This window comes from Lycium barbarum, chromosome 2, assembly GCF_019175385.1.
Source record: "Lycium barbarum isolate Lr01 chromosome 2, ASM1917538v2, whole genome shotgun sequence".
NCBI classification, from domain to species: Eukaryota; Viridiplantae; Streptophyta; class Magnoliopsida; order Solanales; family Solanaceae; genus Lycium; species Lycium barbarum.
In genome coordinates this window covers 47,449,617-47,473,148 of record NC_083338.1, presented here as the reverse complement: position 1 = coordinate 47,473,148, position 23,532 = coordinate 47,449,617, and the positions used below count along the sequence as shown (strand labels likewise).

At 41.8% G+C, this 23,532-nt stretch overlaps 1 protein-coding gene across 2 annotated transcripts; it reads right to left on the bottom strand.

Moving 5' to 3' along the window:
- Positions 1 to 12,819: 12,819 nt before the first annotated feature.
- On the bottom strand, positions 12,820 to 21,584 carry LOC132626465 (uncharacterized). Of its 2 annotated transcripts, XM_060341345.1 has the most exons (6): positions 21,426 to 21,541; positions 19,476 to 19,587; positions 18,984 to 19,298; positions 15,331 to 15,532; positions 13,496 to 13,724; positions 12,820 to 13,163 (listed from the first exon to the last, which is right to left on the bottom strand). In XM_060341345.1, exons 2-6 carry the CDS (start codon positions 19,539 to 19,541, stop codon positions 12,914 to 12,916), a joined length of 1,062 nt encoding a protein of 353 aa, XP_060197328.1. In that variant the 5' UTR covers positions 19,542 to 19,587; positions 21,426 to 21,541; the 3' UTR covers positions 12,820 to 12,913. The 2 variants fall into 2 exon arrangements, with proteins under 2 accessions (XP_060197328.1, XP_060197327.1); XM_060341344.1 differs by lacking the exon at positions 19,476 to 19,587 and having other exon boundaries at positions 21,426 to 21,584.
- Positions 21,585 to 23,532: the final 1,948 nt, after the last annotated feature.

Here is a 23,532-nt window from a genome sequence, read left to right as displayed (position 1 = left end):
TGCCAAAAAGGTGAAGGCCCGCAAGGCCGATATCTTCCGAATAACCCAAAGGGACGATGAGTTACTGCGTGAGTTCGTCAACCGGTTCCAGAGGGAACGGATGGAACTCCCCCTGGTTCCAGAAGAATGGGCCGCGCAAGCTTTCACAAAGGGGCTCAACGTGCTAAGTTCGACTGCTTTGTTCTAATTGAAAGAAAATTTGCTGGAATACGAGGCTGTGACATGGGCCGATGTCCATAATCAGTATGAATCGAAGATTCGGGTGGAAGATGATCAGTTCGAGCTCCCCCCGGTCCCGGTAAAAATGGATAGAAGTTTTGAAAAACAAAGGAAGGGTTATGAAGCAAAGGCCGAATCATCGAGGGAAAGGTTTCGGCCATACTCCCATTCGAAGAGACAAAATTTTAGGTCGGAAAGGTTAAGGGAGAGCCCGAGCCATTTCTCAGGTCGGGGCAGCAAGCGGGTTGAACGCCCGTCAAACAGCCGGGGGCTCTCGTTCAGGAGCGATGCCAGAAGTTCTACCGGTAATAAGGGTCCACCAAAGATTTTAGAGTACAACTTCAACGTTAGTACTTCAGGCCTTGTCTCGGCCATCGGCCGCATCCCGGATGTAAGATGGCCGAAACCGCTAAGGTAAGATCCGGGCCAACGGGACCCGAACATGGTGTGTGAATATCACGGAACCCATGGTCATAGAACCGAGGATTGTCTCCAGTTGATAGAAGAGGTAGCCCGGTTATTGAAAAACGGTCATCTCCGAGATCTGCTGAGCGACGAGCCAAAAATCATTACAAGGAAAGAGAAGCTCATCGAAGGGTCGAGCCGGTCGAACCCCGGCATACAATCAACATGATAGTTGGGGGTATTGACACCCCTCGGGGGCCAGTAATGAAACGGACAAAGGTTTCTACTGTTCGTGAAAAACGCATCCGAGATCACTCAACCGGGGGCTCTATTTTCTTCAGTGACGAAGACGCAGAGGGCATCATTCAACCGCACAATGATGCATTGGTAATTTCTGTACTTATCTTTAAAACTAAGGTAAACGTATTTTGGTTGACCCAGGTAGCTCGGCCAACATCATCCGATGGAGAGTGGTCGAACAGCTAGGACTGCTCGACCGGATCGTACCGGTGGCCCGGGTACTCAGCGGGTTCAATATGGCGAGCGAAACCACGAAGAGGGAGATCTCATTGCCCGTGAACGTGGATGGCACCATTCAACAAACGGTGTTCTATGTGATCGAAGGGGACATGAAATATAATGCACTATTGGGCAGACCCTGGATACATAGCATGAGGGCGGTGCCCTCAACACTGCATCAGTTGCTGAAGTTCCCCGCCCCAGAGGGGGTGAAAACCGTCCGAGGTGAGCAGCCCGCAGCAAGGGAAATGTTCGCAGTAGAGGAAGCGGCACCTCGGCCCAGGGAGCCGGCTCAGGGAGAAAAGGATATAACCGGGGGCGAGCCTCCCCAATAGCAATCAAAGTATACCGGGTCGGATCCAGTGCATGAAGAGGATGATTTCGGGGTACCCAGATCATTTGGCACGCCAGATGACTCAGATGCAACCAAGTCAACTGTAGAGGAGCTGGAGCAAGTCATCCTGTTCGAGTACCTGCCGGACAGAAAGGTATACCTGGGCACGGGGCTTACCCCGGAGCTCAGGCGCAAATTAATTGAGTTTCTTCGAGCTAACGTCGATAGCTTTGCATGGTCGCATATAGATATGACAGGTATATCACCAGAAATAGCAACTTACAAGCTCAGCTTGGACGGGAAGTTTCCCCCGGTGAAGCAAAAAATAAGTCCCGTGGCAGAGGCAAAACACGCCTTCGTGAAAGATGAGGTAACAAAGCTTTTAAAAATAGGCTCTATCCGGGAAGTGAAGTACCCGGATTGGCTTGCTAATGTGGTGGTAGTGCCCAAAAAAGGTAATAAATTTCGCATGTGTGTCGATTATAAGGATTTAAACAAGGCATGCCCGAAGGACTCATTTCCATTGCCTCACATCGATAGAATGATCGATGCGACGGCTGGACATGAGATGTTAAGTTTTCTCGATGCTTACTCCGGGTATAACCAGATTCGGATGCACCCGGAGGATCAAGAGAAAACATCCTTCATCACTCGATATGGGACTTACTGTAATAACATCATGCCTTTCGGACTAAAAAATACCGGTGCAACTTACCAACTCCTAGTTAATGGAATGTTCGAAGAACAAATAGGGAAAAAGATAGAAGTTTATGTTGACGATATGGTTGTTAAGTCCCTGGAAACAGAGGACCATTTAAAGCATTTGCAGGAAACCTTTGATGTACTCCGCAAATACAACACGAAGCTCAACCCGGAAAAATGTGCCTTCGGAGTAAGGTCCGGTAAATTTCTAGGCTTCATGGTATCAAACCGGGGAATTGAAATCAACCCGGACAAGATCAAGGCCATCGAGGATATCGAGGTCGTGAACAACATAAAAGGGGTACAGAGGCTCACGGGAAGGATAGCGGCTCTAAGTCGCTTCATATCGAGGTCCTCGGAAAAGAGTCACCGTTTCTTCTCTTTGCTCAGGAAGAAGAACGATTTCGTTTGGACACCAGAGTGCCAAGAAGCTCTACGAGAATTGAAGAGGTACTTGTCTAGCCCCCCGTTGCTGCACACACCGAAGGCAGATGAGCCGTTTTTCCTCTACCTAGCTGTCTCCAAAGTGGCGGTAAGTGGCGTTCTGGTCCGAGAAGAATCAGGTACGCAATTCCCTATCTATTACGCAAGCAGAACTTTGGGGGATGCGGAGACCCGTTACCCCCATTTGGAAAAATTGGCATTAGCACTGGTAAGCGCTTCCAGAAAGCTCAAACCTTATTTTCAATGCCACCCCATATGTGTAGTAAATACTTACCCTCTGAAAAACATCATGCATAAACCGGAGTTGTCAGGTAGATTAACAAAATGGGTTGTAGAAATTAGAGGTTACGATATCGAGTATAGACCTCGGACGGCCATCAAATCCCAAATCTTGGCCGATTTTATGGCAGACTTTACCCCGGCTATGGTCCCCGAGGTCGAAAGAGAACTTCTACTGACCTCAGGAAAGGCCACGGGCATTTGGTCTCTATACACGGATGGGCCTCGAACCTTAAAGGTTCCGGGCTAGGGATCGTCCTTAGGACCCCGGCCGGGGATGTAATTCGACAATCCGTTAGAACTACTAAATTGACTAACAATGAAGCTGAGTATGAGGCTATGATTGTAGGTTTGGAATTGGCTCGAAGTATGGGAGCCGAGATAATCAAAGCAAAGTGCGACTCGCTTTTGGTCACAAACTAGGTGAACGGCGTATTCGAAGTCAAGGACAAACGGATGCAGAGGTACCTCGAAAAAACCCAAGTGGTGCTTCATCAGTACAAAGAATGGACCATGCAGCACATACCGAGGGAGCAGAACGGCGAGGCCGATGCACTAGCAAATTTTGGATCCTCGGTCGAGGGCGAGGAAATCAACCCCGGGGCAACGGTGCACTTATCAAACACGGCCATGGAAAGCAGACACGCCAAAATATACACAATGGGCTTAACTATGGATTGGCGCAACAAGTACATTGACTACTTGCGTGATGGTAAGCTCCTAAATGACCCGAAGGAATCACGGTCACTACGGACCAAGGCTGCCCGTTTTTGCTTGGTGGATGGTCAATTGTATCAACGCTCTTTCCTCGATCCCCTGGCTAAGTGTTTGGGCCCCGGTGAAACGGAATACGTGATGAGAGAGTTACACGAAGGAACCTGTGGCAACCACTCCGGTGCAGAAGCTCTGGTACGAAAGATTATCAGGGCCGATTATTACTGGAACCGGATGGACGAAGACTCGAAAAGTTTTGTCCGAAAATGTGACGGGTGTCAGAAGCATACTCCGATGATTCACCAGCCTGGGGAGTTGCTGCATTCGGTGGTCTCACCTTGGCCTTTCATGAAGTGGGGAATGGACATTGTGGGTCCGTTACCCTGGGCACTGGGTAAGGCTCGTTTCATTTTGTTAATGACTGACTATTTTTCTAAGTGGGTTGAAGCGCGGGCCTTTGAAAAAATCAGAGAGAAGGAAGTCATCGACTTCATATGGGATCACATCATCTGCCGTTTCGGCATCCCCCCCGAGATCACTTGTGATAATGGTCCTCAGTTCGTGGGTGGCAAGGTCAACAATTTTCTCGACGGATTGAAGATCAAGAAAATCGTGTCAACCCCGTATCACCCGTGTGCAAACGGACAAGCAGAATCCACGAACAAGACGATAATCCAAAATCTGAGGAAAAGACTTGAAGCATCAAAGCACCATTGGGGAGAAATATTGCCGGAGGTGCTGTGGGCTTACAGAACCACATCCAAATCGAGCACGGGGGAAACCCCATTCTCATTGGTTTACGGGGTAAAGCCCTTATCCCCATGGAGGTTGGCGAACCGACCCTCCGGTTCAGGTATACCACCGAGGAATCAAACGAGGAGGTCATGGCCGTGAAGCTCGACCTCATAGATGAACTACGCGAAAACGCGTTGGTCCGCATAGCGGCTCAAAAACAAAGAATGGAAAGATACTACAATCGAAGATCCAACTTTCGACATTTCCAAGTCGGAGACTTGGTGCTTCGAAAGGTTACCTTGCACACCAAGAACCCCAACGAGGGAAAGTTGGGTCCGAACTTGGAAGGCCCGTACAAGGTAACCGGTATAACGGGAAAAGGATCGTACCAGTTGGAATCCATGGACGGGCAACGCCTGCGTAACAATTGGAATGTGGCTCATCTCAAAAGATACTACTGCTAAGTTATGGCCTCCCCGTATTCTCTTATTAACCTTTCTCTTTTGCAGGGAGTCAAAAACGGGATATAATTAGAATTTAGGCCTGAAAACACGTGTTGCACTCTTTTCCTTAGTACGGTTTTGTCCCAAAATGGGTTTTCCGACAAGGTTTTTAATGAGGCAACAAGTACAACGTGTTACTCGACAAAGATAAAAAAAACCAGCGCTCGGAAATCCGAGGTCACATCCTCCGATTGGGGACTTAATAGCACTCACCCGACCTCGAAGCTCGGATAAGTGCTAGGGGAGTACTATGCCCGCATCGAAGATGACCCCGGTCAGAGTAGACGGAGAAACTCAATACTTGCTACGACAAAACTAAGTCCCGGCCACCGGCCATAGCCTTCGATGTAAGGACCAAACGATCATAATGAATCATGTCCCATTTAGCATTTGCTACGGCAAAACTAAGGCCCGGCCACCGGCCATAGCCTTCGATGTAAGGACCAAACGATCATAATGAATCGTGTCCCATTGTATATTTGCTACGGCAAAGGTAGAAGGAATTAAAATGCTCATATGTACAAACATTTTGCAAACACAAAATTATCAAAAGTTTGGATAACAAAATCTCGGGTGTCTTTCTGTTAAAAGGACGTTGCCCCGAGGGTAACCGCCGTATTCCGGCACTGCCTCATTCACATACTCTATACCGAGGACTGTGCCCGAAATTCGACAAAGGCAACAAGGTCACAATGACCCAAGCCAAAATTTTATGAACTCCCCCAAACGGGGACTGCTACGTCAAAAATTTAGCCAAGGCTGAAAAAATACCGACCCTAAAGAAAATTCCTATCGTAATTCGGAGACGCCTGAACTTATGAAGCATCGGATGAGTCCTACGGGCACGGTGAGTTAACGACTATGAGTCGACTTGTCCTAAAACGGACCAACGATCATGGCAAAAATAATAGCAAACATTCAAACGAAGAAACAAGAAAGATGCACTTTTCATTTATACAAAGGATATTTTTACATCAAAAACAAAAGTCCTTCAAAGACAAAAATGAAGAGATAAAAGCCAAATACAGGCCCTAAACTACCCGGAATGGCTGGAGCCGGAATGCTCGGACACCGTCCGCTCGGAATCATCGGAGTCAGAACCGAGGGCATCCTTAGCCTCTCCCTCGATCCTCTTGGCCTCAGCAATAAGGGTCGGAAGATCAGAAAAGCCATGCTCGGCTTGCTCAAGAGTGATCCTCCGAGATTTCCATTTCTCGTACTGAGCAACAATAGTAACCTGAGCCTCGGCGGCCCCCACGCTTTTCAGAGCTTCATCCAATTCGGCCTCGGCCTGGGCCAGCTTCGCCTCGAGAACGTCCCAAGCCTCCCCAAGAACATTCTGCATTTGAATGGCCGACTGAAGGTCGGCATGGAAGGTGTCATTTGCAGCGGCCGTTTCCCTGAGTTCGTTCTTCAGGTCATTGCACATCCGAGATCTGCTCTCTGCTTTCTCTTCGAACACCCTGGCACGCTCCTGATACCGGGCACTCTCATATTCAAGAATCCGGTTCCTCTCGGCCAAGCTGGAAGCATCCTACTTCACCGCATCTAGCTCCTCCTGGAGTTGGGAAAAAGCGGCCTCAAGCTCATCCAGCTTCGAGGAAATTTGAGCGTTATCCCGGTTGAGGCCGATCTTCTCAACTTCGAGGCTCCGGTTGTATTCGGTCATGGAGACCAGTTCACTCCTCAGCTGATGGTTCTCGGCCTTTGCTGCGTCAAGCTCGGGCTGAAGATGGGAAAGAGCAACTGCTCGACTCAACTCCTCCTCCTTCTCCCGAAGAAGATGCACATACTTCTCCGTTTCTCGGCCCTGGGCGTCCAATTGGCCCTTAAGATCGTCCATCTCTTGTTGGGCACGGATGAAGGCTTCGTTATCAAGCACCACACTCTGCAAAATGAAGTAAGTTCAAAGCTGTCGGCAAAATTGAACAAGGCAAATTTAAGGTTACCAGCAAAGTTATACAAAGACGACCAAGAATCTTACCCGGTTGGCCGCGTGCATACTCTCGTTGATAAGGCACTGCCAAGTGACCCCGGTCATCTTCCGCTTATCCGAGTCCGAGACAAGAGGCCTCAGATAACTGGCCACACCCACCGGACGGGAAAGAAAGCTGCAGTCCTTGGGGACAGTAACCACCGCCGATCTTGTTCTCCTCGGCTCCATGCTTGGGGCCGGAAATATGCGCACCAAGCCATCCATGGTCCCAGATTCGGAGGTCCGGTTGGCAGACCTCGTGGCCCGAGGGATCGTAGGATGTCCGAATCCCGCAGCTTCCCCGGTAGCGGGAGGGGTGCCCGAGAACATATCGTCAAAGTCATCAGGCCGTGGTACCGGGGCAGATGAACTTGTAGCAGCCTCAATATCTTTGGGAAAGCACGGGGGTGCCGTAGTTACGACAGGCTTGCACTCGGGCGCCAGATCGACGTCAGCGGGGACTTCGATCTCAGGGACTGGCCCATTCTTTTGACAGACCTCAGCAGCGGCCACCTCCCCGGACCTCCTTGTCCTTTGCAGGGGAGCTTCTTCAGAAGAAGTTTCACCTGAAATGTCGACAAAGTTAATCGACCTTAGAGGAGCCGGGGAAAGAATTTCTTCCGCACCTGTTCGTGAGACCGGGACTAGAAGCCCCCCAGCAGCGGAAGGAAGGGGTGAAACGGCAACGGCCTCCTTCGGGATCGGAGCCACGGAAGGTTCGGCATCGACTCTCCGAATTATAATATCGGGCTCTGATTCGTCCCGTAAGGTCCGAGTAACGCTCCTCGCCCTCTTCTTCTTCGACTGTTGCCCTTTGTCCGAGGGCCTTTTTCTTTTGGCGGCAGTGGCGGCAGCGAGGGCATGAGTTTCACCCGCTGTATCAAACTCGGATGCCGACGTCATGGGTTCAGCTGTCGACTCCTATCTGGGGGCTACCGAGCCCTTAGGCAAACCTTAAAAGCGAGGATATTAGCGAAGGTCAAACGATGAAAACGAACAGTAAAGGATAAAGTAAACACGAGTAGGAGTCAGGGGGCTACCGTGATTCTGGGCGACCCATCGACCACGTGACAGGTGGGCCCAGGTCCGGTTGTCATGAGGATGCTGGCAGAGGAGTGCTGTGACCCATTCGCACAGATTGCGAATGACCGGGGGAACGTACCCATTGGCTTATAAAAGCAAGGAAGGAACAATGAGAAAGCAGAATCAAAATTTGACAAAGCATTCTAAAGCAATTACACAAGGTTTCGGACTTACGCTTGTTATTCCACTCCTCCGGGAAAGGCGTATAATCGGCTGGAATGATGTCTTCGGTCTTCACCCGAACAAATCGCTCCAACCAACCCCGGTCTCTGTCTTCATCCATTTTTGAGAAAAATGGATTCCGGCTGCGCTTGGCAAGTTTTACTACGCCACCCCGGAAAATCCTTGGGGAGTATAAACGTATCAGATGGGCCAGCGTAAACTCCTTCTCGGCGTTGTTGGCCAACAACCGAAGACATGCTACGACCCTCCAAACGATTGGACCGATCTGTGCTAGGGTCACGCCGTAGGTCCGGCACATGTCCAGGATGATCAGGTCAACCGGGGGGTCGAGCTTGAGAGTGAAAGTGTACGTATACACGTACAGGAAACCTTCCCGGTGGTCGTGATCGATTTGTCTGGTCCGGGAGCAAAAACCAGTACCGGGCAGACGTCCCACCCGCAATCAGCCCGGACTACGTCGAGCCTCTCCTCAGTAATAGACGAGGGGTATCGCCTCACATCGAATCCCCTGTCCGACACCGAAGAAGGCTTTTCGACCTCAAGATCTTTGTTGAAAGTGGGTCTGGCCGGTATAATATTCGAGGCCGTGGTTTCGAAGGTGCTCTTCGATCTAACTGGGGATGCAGCCTCGGTTCCTGGGGATGAGACCGGGGGAACATTATGAGAAGTGGATTCAGAAATTTTGGAAGATATGAACGGAAGAGGGTTCAGAAGAAAGTTCAAAAGATTTAGGGAACTGGTGATTCGAGAAATGACAAAGTGCAAAGCAACACTCAAACGAGGACGGTTAGCAGAAATGGTGACAAAGTTGCCCCCTTTTCGCGTAGAGTATGCAGTAAACTAGCAACAGATTGGTTGTAGAAGACAACTAAATGCAGTGAAGGGTGAAAAAGGGAGAAGAAACAGATCGTGAAAGTGTAGGAATGAAGGGGAAAAGAGCCTTATATAGGCATGGGACGGTGACGGTTGCAATTCCCCAGCCAACCGGGGGATGCCACGTGTCCCCGTAATTAATGAGAAACGACTCGAAGCGACGTGCGTGCGGTGGTTGTCAGAGCCGGCCATTCGGGAGAAGACACGTGGCCGATAGAGGAGGGACGTGACGCAACCGTTCCCGCCAAAACAAGAAGATAACAACGAGCCAATAGAGTCACCGATTTCAGGATTCATCCACTTCCCGTTACTTCGATAGATCGATTGGTCCGGAAAGTGTGGGGGCTATCTGTATACGGTAAAAATCAGATATTAGTCAAGCCGGTCGAGCGAGAAACCGGATGGAGAAGGGAACAAGAACGTGCACGAAGACTTTCATTCTGAGCTGGAGGAGCGCCTGTCCGGAGCTGATCAGAATGACCATTTGGTCCGATTCTTTCATCACCGAGTTACTCGAGGCCGTTACCCCGAGTATCTGTGCCGTTGGTCCGGTACTGCCGTTGCACACGGCCACACGTCAGTAGCGTTCTGCCATGGTCAACCACCAACCATGCGTGTGTCAGACCGTACGGCCAACCTAATCCCACCAAATCCGTACAGAGTTGTCCTTATTTTTATTATTTTAACAATTTGTATGGTATGAGGCCCATGGAGGCAACACTATAAATAGAGTTCATCCCCTTCCTTTGAAGGGGTTGGCTTATTCATTTTCGAGAACACTTGTAACATCAAAGCATATATACAAACACACTTGAAATATCATATCCGATTTGTATCACTTGTTTCCATCTACTTCATATTTCTCCAATCAAGCATTGCATGATTTACTAGCTGATATTCGTATCCTTAGCAAATAGCCGATCATTAACTGTTTTGAAAAAGAACCTTCATACGTTTCATTTCCCTACAATATTGAGATCCGAACACATATCCTATACCCACTTATAATTCAATTAGTTTCCCGAATCTGGGGTAAACACAAGTATGTAAATCTTATATATAGCAAAAGTACTATTTTATGATAGTGAAGTTAGCAAATGTTTTAAGGATAGTAAGTATTATTGTTGCTCTATTTTATGATTCTTCTTTACCTTGCTTTATTGCACATACTCACAAGATGAGGAACCGTGCGAGGTTGCAATAGATTTGAGGAAACAGATAATGGCAAACTCCATTTGAAGAACTACTAACCTGCTTTAGAATCAAACCTGCACAAACATTGTGTTTTGCGAACCTCTTTCACTATTTGCAGTAATACAATGTTACTCATGCATTTTAAATGTTGAGTTACCAATAATTTGAGTTCTTCTACTCAAAGATATGAAACTGTTATCTAAATAGCATTTGGTTATGAAAAAGTAATAATCATATGTTTTTTAAGCGTAGGATTGTTTTTATTCCAGAAGTTCACACCAGGATTGAGGAAGCTGGTTTGATAGAACCAGGGTCAGCGAAAGACGATGGAAAAGGCTGCTTGTAAGCGTGATCCTCTATCCTCTCTCTTTCTATCATTAGAGAATCAATCTCGTAGCCTAGCTACGTAGTAGGCTCAAAGCCTTTTGATGGAGGAAGAACCGCGGCTATGGAATCTGCTGCTCTGGCCGCTGTTCTGTTACCCGGTCTTGGTGGTGTAGTTATAGGAGGTGTCGTAGCTTTAAACTCTATTTTCGAGATGAGAATCATAGACTTTTTTATTGCCCGCTCTTCTCTTATCCCCGCTGTTGAAGGAAGACGCGGTCTTAACAAGATCCACTGCTATTGAATTTGTTGTAGGCGAGACTAGTAGAAGTGAATACCCGGTTAGTTAAATGATTTTTGAGTTTGAGTGAACACCCTGAGAGAAATTCTTTTTAGGAGCTATTTCATCTTAGTGTGAAAATTGCTTAAATGTCAAATGTCAAGTGCTGGAGCTAACTTAAAAAGTGGGTATATATGATAGAATTCATTTCTATATGCATATACATGAAAAGTTACTTTTATATATATTAATTTTATCAAAAATTTATTTCATAAGTAATTTTTTTCATAATCGCACGAAAAGCGGGTAAATTTACTAGTTTAAAAGGATATCTTGTAAATAGGAGTAACTGATAAGGGTATGTCATTTTTCACCTTAAAGCACGTGAGAACAAAAATGTAAGAATAAAAAACAACATAGACTATATTACTCGATAGAACAATCAAAACAACATAGCAAAAAAAAATTCGCTCATGAAAAGGAAGCACAAATTTACTAGCAAATTTAGTAATTTTGGGTTAACTTAAAAAAAAAAAAATAGGGAAGCTTTTAAATGTTAGGTGCAAGTCATGTGACTAAAGTGTGAGAGTGGTTCTCTTCTAAATAAATTGTGATGTTTATTATTTATCCGGATATTTTTAGAAGTGTAATTTTAATTGTAATATGCTTCAGGTATGTTTCTCAATTTTTATTACCTAGCCAATTATGACATGTATGACACAAAATAGTGCTGACATGAAATTTTGTGATGGTTGATATACGCAATAATTCTAAGTATTTCTTTTTATATCACATTATTAGTAAGGTAATTTAAAAACACACAAATTGGCAATAATTCTATTCTTTTATATCACGTTGTTAGCAAGGTAAATAAAAATGGGAGAATTAAGCTAAGTGTCCTTTCTAGTTTGTCAATTTTGGCCCAAGTATCCACTTCTTATCCCAAATAACCCTTCGCCTATTTAGTTTGCAAGTCTCTCTTCTCTCTACTCATTCAAGTGCTCACTTTGTAGGATTCAAATTTCCAGCTTTTGCTTCTTCTTGACTACATTGTAATTTCCTATTTGGTGAGCAAATTCCATGGATGACTGCTCTGCTGCGTGTGAGTTTGTGGGTATTGGATTGGACTATGGAGATACTATAGAGAAGAATTAAAATCCTAGTTCAGAAACTTAATCGAATAATCAAAACCCTCAACTAAAAACAATTGAAACTAGGGGTAAAAGCTTACCAACTTTAATTGAAGGATTCAGGTGGAAGCGACGGTAAGAGCAGTAACAGAGATGGTGGAAGATGGAGCGGTGAATCAAAATATTAAAAAAAAATTGAGCAACTTATGTATGGATATACAAAACAGATATATTATGTATACGCTGCAATTTGAGCTTGTTTGTGTTTATACATGATTATACAAAGCTTATACATTATATATACCAAGTATATGTGATGTTTATAAATAACTATACAGAACATATACATTATCTAGATACGTGGGCCGTATATATTGGTTATTTTCTCGATAAAAAAAACGAATCAAATCGGCCTATGTAAACCCCTACTTCTAGCCCTCTTATCATACTCCCTACTCGTCTCTTATAAAAACCATCAGCCAAATAAGAAGTCAAACAAATCAAATTTCATTGTTCTGAACAATTGAAAGAGTGAACCGAATAATTTCTGTAAAAATCTGAAAGGAAGAAGGAAAAATGTTAGTGAAAAAAATAAAACGAAAATACAAGTGTTGAAGACCACGGTTCAAATTCCAGCACAAGTAAGAACCACAGCATAAGCCTTGATAGGCGTAGTTACCTATATCTATACTGATGGGAGGTAGCAAATACTCGTGAAATAGTTGAGATCCGCACTAGCCGGATACGACACCACTATTATAAATAAATGAAAAATAAAAGGGCAATTTTAACTTGTCATAAACTCTGAATTTCTTTCTGTCAAACGTAGATTTGAAGTCTTGAAACAAAGCTCCAAAATACTACGTAGGGAACTCACCCTTCTTGGTTCTCAAATTCTGTAGTTGCTGTTATGTTGCCCATAATAGAGTTCTGCAAAATACTTTACGATAAAAGAGAATTAAAAGTTGATACAAAAAAACAAAATCTTGAAAGCATATGGTTCAACATTTATATAAATTACAAGTCACGTTGATGATGATCACTATCTTCTACATTTCCAGTAACATCCTCAATCTCTTCTTTGGGAATGGTTTCTTCATCTAAGTCATCTGGGAAAGCAACTCTTTCACTGTCAGCTTTGGTATCATCAGCTGCATTATCGTTAGAGTCGGTGACATTGACCATGGTTTCCATCATCCCTGACAGAGCCATTCTAGGAGACCACTCGAGCACATCATCGATAATGTTGGAAACTCGCTTCTGATACCTGCAAGAGTGGATAATAAAGGATATCATTTTCAGAGCGATGCACATAATAGATATAGGCTCTGTGGCAAGAAATGTCAGAGAGAGAATTCTATATAGCAGAATGAAAACATATTCGCATCAGAAGCCTCCCCCACGCCACCTAATTGCTGGCTCTCGGGTTTTTTAGGCTGATTCTCAAATATGACACTAAATTGCAGAATATTTGCTACTGAAGTTAAACTTTTTGAAGGTATTTGGTTTCATGAAACCTCAATATATACAAATTGGTATTCGTTCTATTTCTTCAAGTGAACTCCCAGGCTTAAGTGATTAAAGTGCAAGCAAGCAAACCTGGCTCTTGCAGCCTCGTCAGGACCATGATGCCTCAGGACCAAAATAACAACCACAGCTACTATCGCATAGAAAAGCCTTGCTGTCCACTTAGGTCGCTCGCCTTCATCCTTCTGAGGCCAAACCTGGAACAAATCTTGCAGTGTTGCTTCCTCGGCAAGAATGTTGGGGAAAAACCACACACGCTTCCCAAATATTACCCAAATAGTGCCAAAGATCAAAACTCTTACTGCAAGCACAAAAAATGTGTTTTGTAATGATGATTTGCTTCTACTAGCAGACTCTAAAATATACACATGACAAGCTTGATGAGCATGATTTGAACAACCCAGAGTAACCATCTTACAACAGAAAAATTATGCATAAATAAAGGAAATAGTAGACACCACTTCCAGCACAACAACAACATAACCAGTATAATCCCATCAGGTGGGGTCTGGGGAGGGTAGAGTGTACGCAGACCTTACCCCTACCTTGGGGAGGTAGGGAGGCTGTTTCCGATAGACCCTCGGCTCAAGAGAAGGTACCAAGCCAACAATAATAATAGGCAGTAATAACAACATATAATAAGATAAATGAAGTGCCAATTAGGGATTGGAGAATTCAAGTGAAGGATAACAGACTATGATACTTTCCACAACAGAGCTGCAATACACAAAGCGAAAAGAAGCTTTTGTAGAGTATTCTGAATTAACAAAAAAGTGTGCAGGAGGCACCAAAAATCCTAGTTATTGAAAATTTGGAAAACACATATTTGTCAATTTTGCAGGATTTAAAATCACAGAACTGTGAATCCAAGACACACAACATTATGATAGAATTAAGATAGCATCTAAATAGTATGTAAAAAAGGTAAAACAGTATCCAAAGTCAACTATTTAATCCATGTTGAAGCCATAAATAGAATATTTCTCACCTTAAACAACACAGAAAGTATTACAACATCCTCGTTATAAAGAAGAAGTATCAGAAATATCTTAGTTATGTTCCCATAATACGCATTCTTTTTTTTTAAGATGGTGGCATCTGGGTTAGCTTGAGAGTACCTCGACTCTTCTACCGGGTACCTGCTACCAGCACAGGCACTGGGTACTCAGCCCACCAAGGCTTAGGCAGAGGGAAGAGATCACATAGTGTTTTTTGTCTCTCCTGAGATTCAAACCCTGGTCTCTAAGGTTTGCACCACTTCATTAACCATTAGGCCAAGTTCCCATGATACACATTAAAATAATCAGGTCTTTCTAGCTAGTCAAAACTTTGCAGTTCACAGGTGCCCTTCCACTAGCACCGTGGCCTGACCTCATAGTAGTAGATATACTGTGTTGAATATAATTACTTTAAGCTTTAAAAAAGAAAAGAAAAAAAAAAACGAAAAGAGTAGGCGTTTTCCAAATGAGAAACATGTGTGGAGTAATAACTTGCAGTTCCCTTTTTTCACTTCTTTCATATATATGAATTGTAGACTGTACCTAAAGTCTCTAATGTCTAATCTAATGCAAGCTAAGACAATGTTGCTTTAGTAATCAAACATATAAATATTTGGTGTTTCTGTGATATATAAAAGAGCTAATATGCGTTCAAAATCGTGATGCTGTCATGATAAGTGTGGGAAGCCAACAGCGTACTTGATGATTGAAGAAGCTTATCAACTTGCTAAATTATAAGACGAATCCCCCATATGTCACAATACTTTTGCCATAACCTGTTATGCTTTCAATTTTTAGAGTGGCCACATCACAGTGCATCATATAACTGTACACATAAAAGAAAGTTGAATAACAAAGAAGCATGAGAAAAAAGGGTAACAAAAGGGTAACAAGCAAACAAATACTTACTGAATAGCAGACAAAGTATAAGGAGGAGGAGACCAGCACATGTATATAGTATAAGCAATTTGGCCCAATGGGGATAAACAGGAAACAAGCAGATCGCTAGTGTTAACACCGGCCAGAAGAATGAGAGAAGTGTTTGCCAGAGGGGTCTTCTTTTCACAAATGCCCATGCAAAAAAGGCGTCATTTTCAGAAAATACTTGATCCTGCAGACATCAATTGAAGAAACTTAACATCAAAAGGTTGTAAGTTTGACTATTGAAAAAGAGATACTCCAGGTTACCGAAAAAACTAAAATTAAGTCAAAATGTGGAAAATTGTTATAGAAGCCATGAAACTCTTAAAAGATTTTTTCGAGAAAAGAAATAGGAACTTTCTAAAGTAGTTTACTCCAAAACACCATTTTCAGATGTCTAGCTTCTTAGGTGGAAAGCATTACTTCTCTTTTCTACTTCTGGTATCAGAAAGAAGAAGTTAATACAGTAATTAACTACGTTACTCAGACTCTTCAAAAATATCGACGGAGTGCGTCGGATCCTCCAAATGTAGTGTATATTTGGAGGATCCGACACGGGTCCGGCAACATTTTTGGACAGTCCGAGCAACTTAGGTAATTAACAAACCAGCTTCTATTAAAAGCTCAGAACAATTGAACAACCGTAACATGAAAATCATGGATCACGAATGAAGATAAATTTATGGGGTAGTTTGTCAGCAAATGCTGGAGGCCCTCAGCAAAGTGGCACTTCACTATTCAAGTGTTTATTATTGTTTTTTCTTCTGTGTGGAGAAGATCTCAGTAATATCTAGAGAGGGAAAAAACAGGTAAACGAATAGAGCGAAGAATGTCCTCAGTTCCTTCTGATTGCAATGATTTGGTTTGTTCAAAGAAATGCTTAAAAAAGCAGGGGTGTGGGTGACGTGTAAGCCGTACAGATTTTTATTTTATACTAAACTAAAAAATAATTTCAGAATGGAAGAACAAAATTAAAGCTGTATATAAATTGTAGAAAAATCAAGAGAATTACAAGACAAGGTGAAAGTAATTTTAACATTTAGCTTTCTCTGATAAAGGCTTCCATTGATACACATCCAAAGGATGCAAACTATACTGACTTGTATGTAAAAGTGATGGAGTCAACAAAATTCAGACAGTGGTTCACATCATTTACATCAAAAAAAATACTTTTCCCAACTGCGAAGATTCAAAAGACATCTATCTTTCAAAACGGGGATTGAAGGTGCTTCTCCTTCGAAGCATCTTCTATTCTTTGGGGATGAACTGCCAGTCTGCCACCGCTTCCTCTTGTCCTTCTGAACTTCCCAAAGAGTCCAGATGCTGAAGACTTCCTTTATATCATTAGATGTGGCAAGCAAAAAGGTTCAGGAACATGTCCTAAACTTCCTTTGTTACATTGGAACGCAAAAACAATTGGTGTATGGGCATATGGCACCTTCACATACTGACCAACAGAGGTACATGTATTGCTTAGCTTGAATCATCTCTTATTTTGATTGTCCTGTGTAAGACACATCTCATACATCAGAATCTATGTGAAGCACGGATAGTCAAAGACTAGCTAGCTCTCTAGGCTGTAAGGTGGGCCTTTACCAACCACATACTTGGCTGGGAGCAAAGAGCAATTCTCAGCAGATATGAGATGATGCTCTAGAAAGGTGTGAAAAGAAGCTATCCAGATGATAATCTGTCACTAGAAGGGAGGGTTATACTGGTCAACAGTGTGTTAGACTCTCTTCCCACCTACGTGGTGTCAATTTTCCCTCTACCAGTGATGTCGAGAAGAAGATCAATGCCTTGAGGAGGAACTTCATATGGCAATTGGATAAGGAGAAATGGGTTTAATATTAGTTAAACAGAAAACTCTTATAATTAGCAGGAGGGAGGGGGGCCTGGGGAGCATAACAAGAGCTTGCTAATGGAATGGCTCAGGAGACTTCCAATGGATAAACAAGCTTCGTGGAGCAAAGTGATAGGTGAAAAATATGAGGTTGAGGGAAGTGTTCATATTCAATGGCTAGCTCTTATCGAGTGAGTGTACGGAGTTCTATTAGATATCTCAGGCAAACCTTTGTTAGCAACATCAGTACCAAGGTGGGGAATGGTTTATGACTGGATAGGAAACTATGCCCTGACTTGGACAGCAGCCAGATGCTACTCTTGCTAAAACTTGGGAGTCAGCAGGGCTGGAATTTCAGTTTTAAAAGATTACTAAATGATTGGGAGGTGATTAGAGTGGCTGGGTTCCACAAACTTTTGGCTAATTACAAAGGACTAGTTGAGCAAGTGGACAAACTGGCATCGATAGCAACATTAGAGGAGTGTTCACTGTAAAATCTGCATATGGGGTCTTAAACAGAGCAGTTAAGCACCAAGGGTATTGGTTGTGGAAGCATATCTGGAGGCTGAAGGTTCGCTTCAAAGTAGCAGTGTTTCGTTGGCTAGTGGTCAAACAGGTTGTCCTGACACATGAGAATTCGATGAAGAGAGGAATGGTACTGTGCTCCAAATGTTTTTTATGTGGGATAGATAATGAAACAAACAGTCACCTTTTCCTACATGTCTGTGGCAGTTGTTCATGATTATGAATGGCCTGAGCTGTGCAATGCATAGAGATACTGAGGAGTTGTTGGGTTGCTGGGACAACTTAGCTACTGGGCAAGTTAGATGAAGTGGTGGAGTCTCATTCCAGCCTGCATATGGTAGACAGTTTGGAGGGAAAGGAACTCCACATGTTTTTAAGATTCAGCAATTCTGAACAGAAGATCAATGAATTGTATATGTTTGTTTCAATTTTTGTTTAAAGAAGCTTTAGTACAAGATGTAAAATCCTTAGTTGATCTCATTGGATCCCTGTAACTGACACAAGACGTGGTTTTGTTTTTTTTCGTCTGGAAGTCTTGTAACTATGGTTTGTTTCTCGTAGCACTATCTTTGTGCTAAGAACTTCTCTTTAATATTAATGAAATTTGTTACCATCTCAGGTGGAAAAAAGGACCAATGATACATGGATCATATCTGAGTTTAGGGTTCTAGACCAGGTATATCGGTTGGACCAGCCAATCAAATTGAAATTTAGCTTCTATGAATATGGATCGAAACAAAGACTTTTTTAAAAAATGCATCAATATTTTCTTTTGCAATCTGAAAATGCATATCAATATTTCAAAAACTAGATACGTGTGATTCTTCTAGCACAAGAGTTAGCTCAATAATTGCCCCCAGGGGTTAGTTCAATTGGCAAAGGTTGAGGGTCTTGTCTTAGGTCACAGGTTCGAGCCCTGCACCAAGCAAACTAACTCTGGTATTTAAGTGGAGAAGGGTAGAGGGGCGGGCCCATCATCCCCAGGTAAGGATTTAATCCATGGAAAAACCAAATTATGTATTAAGGTCTCAGGTGTAATGTAAATATCAGATATGGGTATGAGCCCACATAGCATGTACAATATTTAGGAAGATTTCACCATATTTTGAAGTGTATAAAGCATCCATATCTATGACATACCCACTGGTCATGAGTACGATTGAACCACAAATACATTCGTGAGCAGAATCAGAGACTAGTAGAGATTAAATTAACAGTAAGTCAGGAACTTTTTAACATCCCTAATAGTTGACTGTACCGAGAAGATACTCACATGGTATATCTCTAAATGTGCTGGCCAAGACGATAACTTTTTCTTCCCAGGCCGAACAGTTTTCACCACACGATCACAGCAGACTAAAAGATTCTTTTTAAGCAGCGTGTTGGCAATATCTTCAGGTTCCAAACCTCTATCTGACTCTAGTATGTCTTTAAGTTCTGAATGATTTCTCACAAAAGCGACGAAATCTTTTCCCCTGAAATACTCTACCCGTGTTTCCTGCAGGACAGCCCAACGAGACACCAAGCCCTTATGATCCCTTACTTTCTCGGCAAACAGCTGGAAGACGTCCTTGTTCGCACCTTGTTTCTGAAAATAATAGTAAACAAAAAATGGATATGAAATTTCCAAAAGACATAGTTAACAAAAAATTTCAAAAACTGCACAATCACAAACCGGAAAGTTAGGGGGCAGCTGATAACATCTTAATTAATTCAACAAACAAGTACCAAACCAAACAAAGGGGAACATGCAGCAAACAGTTACCTCAGACGCAAACTCTTCATCCTTCATATACAAAAATACCCTTAATTTCCTACGCGTCAGCCCCATACGAATATCTAAGCAGCAACTGATTTGAGAAAGGAAAACTTCTCACCTGATTCAATACAGCTTTACAACCTCAGAACATTTACTTTTTTTTCTCAGCAGCCGCTAATCCTAGTTTAGCAAATCTTCTTCATTCAGAGTACCCAAACATAATTATTGAGGCTTTTATCAGTGACACAAGAAGGAAGGGAGATGTTCAACAGAAAAAGAAAGGGCATTTAACACATTAAAATAATTACATTCGCTAGCCAAATATACACTGATAATGTAGTATAAAATATGTATATTATCATTAATATACAAAATATATACATTGCCGGCTCTTATTTTGATAGGCGGATATACTGTGTAAAAATCCCAAAAAGAAGGGGGAGAAGTTCAACAAATGCCATTCTTTTTCTTTTTGAGAAAGGTAATATGTTAGTAAGATAGCACTAAGGAAGTGAAGTGAAATAAATACTGGAATGTCACGGTAAGCAAGTGAAGTGAAATAAATACTGGAATGTCACGGTAAAACACAGAGCCCAAAAATATCCTAACCTATTCCTGTAGGATTTATATGAGATCAATCAAAAGCCCTTCTGCTTCTTCCTTCAAAACAGTATCATTTTCCTATGTTGCTCGGATCCTCCAAAAGTGGCGCCAGATGTCCGTCGGATCCTCCAAAAACAAAGCATTTCTGAAGAATCCGACACGAGTGCGGCTGCATTTTTGAAGAATCCGACACGAGTGCAGCTGAAGAATCCTTTTCTTATTCATCTTTCTTCTTCTAATGGTTTCAACATGGTTTAGAGTTTCTTCATTAATTGTATAGTTCAGCAATGCAATCACAAAATGGAGAAGTAAAGCTATTCATTTATCTATCCCTTAAAACTGGAGTATACCAGAACATCACTAGAAACGCATATCACATATGTGAACTAGAAAACTTACATCTTAAAAAATGTGCGAATATGTTGATCAACAGATACAATTGAGATTATCCACAAACCCACAACAAGAAATTATAAAAAGTGCAACCTCTTCAGATTTAAACCTATAATATTAGGTAACGAAAACCTATGTTACAACCAACTTATAAATATTCTACTGATGGCATCATAATGAAACTGGAGTCTTTTTTAATTTTATGGCACAAATTTAGCAAATTTAGAAACATCATTAAATAGTTAACCACAATTTAACAATAGTTTAAAAACAAATCGCCTATCTGAAGAAAAAACTCAACGCATACCAGTAGTAACTCAATCGTAAGCTTATTTAGTGGCCGTTTGTCCATGAATATTTTTTACTTTTTCCTGAGTTGAATTCCGGAAATCATGTTTTGCTTCAAATCCTTTTTTTCCTCTAGCCAAGGGTCTATCGGAAACAGCCTCCCTACCCCACAAAGGTACGGGTAAGAAGTGCGTACATCCTACCCTCCCCAGACCCCACTTGTGGGAATACACTGTTGTAGTTGCATGTTTGGCCATACAATTCCGGAATTTGAAAAGCACCAAAAAGTTGCGTTCACTTTTTTCACTCCAAATCACTCACAAACATTCAAAAACAACTCCAATTTGTATTCATGGCCAAACACATCTCCAATTCTCAAATACCCTTTTTCACTTTGAAACACAAAAACTACGTTTTTCAAATGTTTGGCTACTTTTAACCCAAAGATTCATTTCTCAAAAATAAGGCACGAAAACATTTTACCACAATTCAGAGCAAAATAAATGAATTTCCCCATTAACTATAAAAAGCTAAACTGAATTTCAACAATCAAAATAACAGGATACAAAAACACAGATCCTTTTGGGAAAAATACAAGAAATGAACAAATTGAATTTACAGATATAAAATGAGAATAATAATTAAAGACATTTTGAAGAATGACGAAAATACCCTTGGAGGAGTAGTATTGGATGGGGATCGTTTCACTTTCTTCTTCTCTGCTCCACCTGGTTTCTTCATCTCTGTGGTTTCCCTCTCTCACACAGACACAGTAGAAATATAGCATGTTCTTCGTGTAAAGCTTGAGTTTGACAACACAAAATGATAAAAATAGTCCCCTATGTTTTATAGTAGGTTCAAAATGGCCCCTTAAGTATGCACTTAAGAGTTTGACACTTTTAGTTTACGGAAAAAGGCCAAATATATCCCTATACTATTGAAAAGGGGTCAAATATACCCTTCGTTGTACTTTGGGTTCAAATATGCCCCCTAAAGTAATATTCTGAGTCCTAATATGCCCTCCTCTGTTAAAATTGTCCAAGGTGAACACCACGTGACATGCCACCTCATCAGCCAACTCATTTACCCCTCTCTTCCCCTTCTTCACTCACCACTACCATCTCCTTTTCCTTCACAACCACTGCCACCATTAGCACTACCATGTCTACCTTAACCTTCAGAAATAATTTATTCCTTCAATATTTATTATAAAAATGTTCAAAATATTAAATTTAGCATATCCATAATGCATTGGCACCCCCACTGATTAGGAATCATGTTTATCGTTTTTCTCCTCTTTTAGGGGTTTTTATTCCTATTAGTTATTTGTTTAACTTGTTTTCAAAAAAACAAAAACTTAAATAAATAACCCATATATACACCGTTTAATTTATTGAAGCAGCCCAAAATTCTGTAACTCATCCATCAGTTATTATGTAAATATTACTTGGACATTAAACATCTTTGTAAATGAACAATATAACTTAACTGAAATGGAAAATTGAAATGGCTAGAAACAGAAGATATAATGAGGAAAGGAATTTTTCTTGATAAGCCCGTCATGAATTTTGAGGAACCGAATAAGCCGAGGGAAGCAAACTTGTATCTATTTGAGTGGTAATTGCCTACAAGGAAGATCAGAAAGAGTGAAGGTGAGGATGGTGGTGTGGCAGTGGTTGTGAAGAGAGAGGAGATAGTAGTAGTGGGTGAAGAAGGGGAAGAGAGGGGTAAATGAATTGGCTGGTGAGGTGACATACTGCGTGGTGTCCACCTCACTGAGCAGTGTCACGTCAGATCTGATGTCCACCTTGGACAATTTTAACGGAGGAGGGTATATTTGGACTCAAAGTATAACAGTAGAGGGCATATTTGAACCCAAAGTATAACGAAGGTTATATTTGATCCTTTTTCAATAGTACAGGGGTATAGTTAGCCCTTTTCTATTTAGTTTATGTATAATACGTATTCAACTCAGCGGTTAGGTTTGACGAAAACAGTGAAAAAAATTGATTATAAACACGAAGAAAGTCATATCATATTCTAAAACATGCAACACAAAACAATGCACTAGCACTAAAAATATATATTAAAAAACAGTAGGAATTAAACTTCAAAAAGCTACTTCAATCTCTATAAATATATTAAAAAGAGCAGCAACAACAAAAAATTGTACCTCTAAATGTGAGTTTGCGCTAATTTCTTTTTTTTTTCCACAGTTCCCGTCAAATCTAATAAAAAGAGTGTGGTAAATATTTGATTGAGATTAAAAGTGTTATATGGAGACTGAAAGTGTTAAATTTACAAACTTAAAAGGACCAAAATTGTTAAATGCATACTTAAAAAAACTACTTTTAAACCTACTGTTAAATATAAGAGACTATTTTTGTCATTTCCTCACAAGCTTACTGTTGGTATTTGTTCTAAATTTTCTTATACTAGGAAGTTTTAGGTAAAGTTTTAAATAACCACCGGCTCTTACAATTGCAAAATAGTTATTGTTATAAGAATTTAAATTCCATGTAAGACTTTAGGAAATTATCAAATTTCAAGATTAATTATTTTTTAAATACATAATTGGTTACTCCTTCCGTCCAGAAATAAATGTCATCTCAGCAAAAATCATGCATACTAAGGAAGCAGCAAATACAATGTAGGGATCACTTAATTATCCCTATTTATTAGATTTTTTTTTTAGAATTGAGCTATTAGTTGGAAACACTAGTCAACTTTTATCTTAAATTCCTATTATGACACTTATTTTGGGAAATTATTTTTTGAT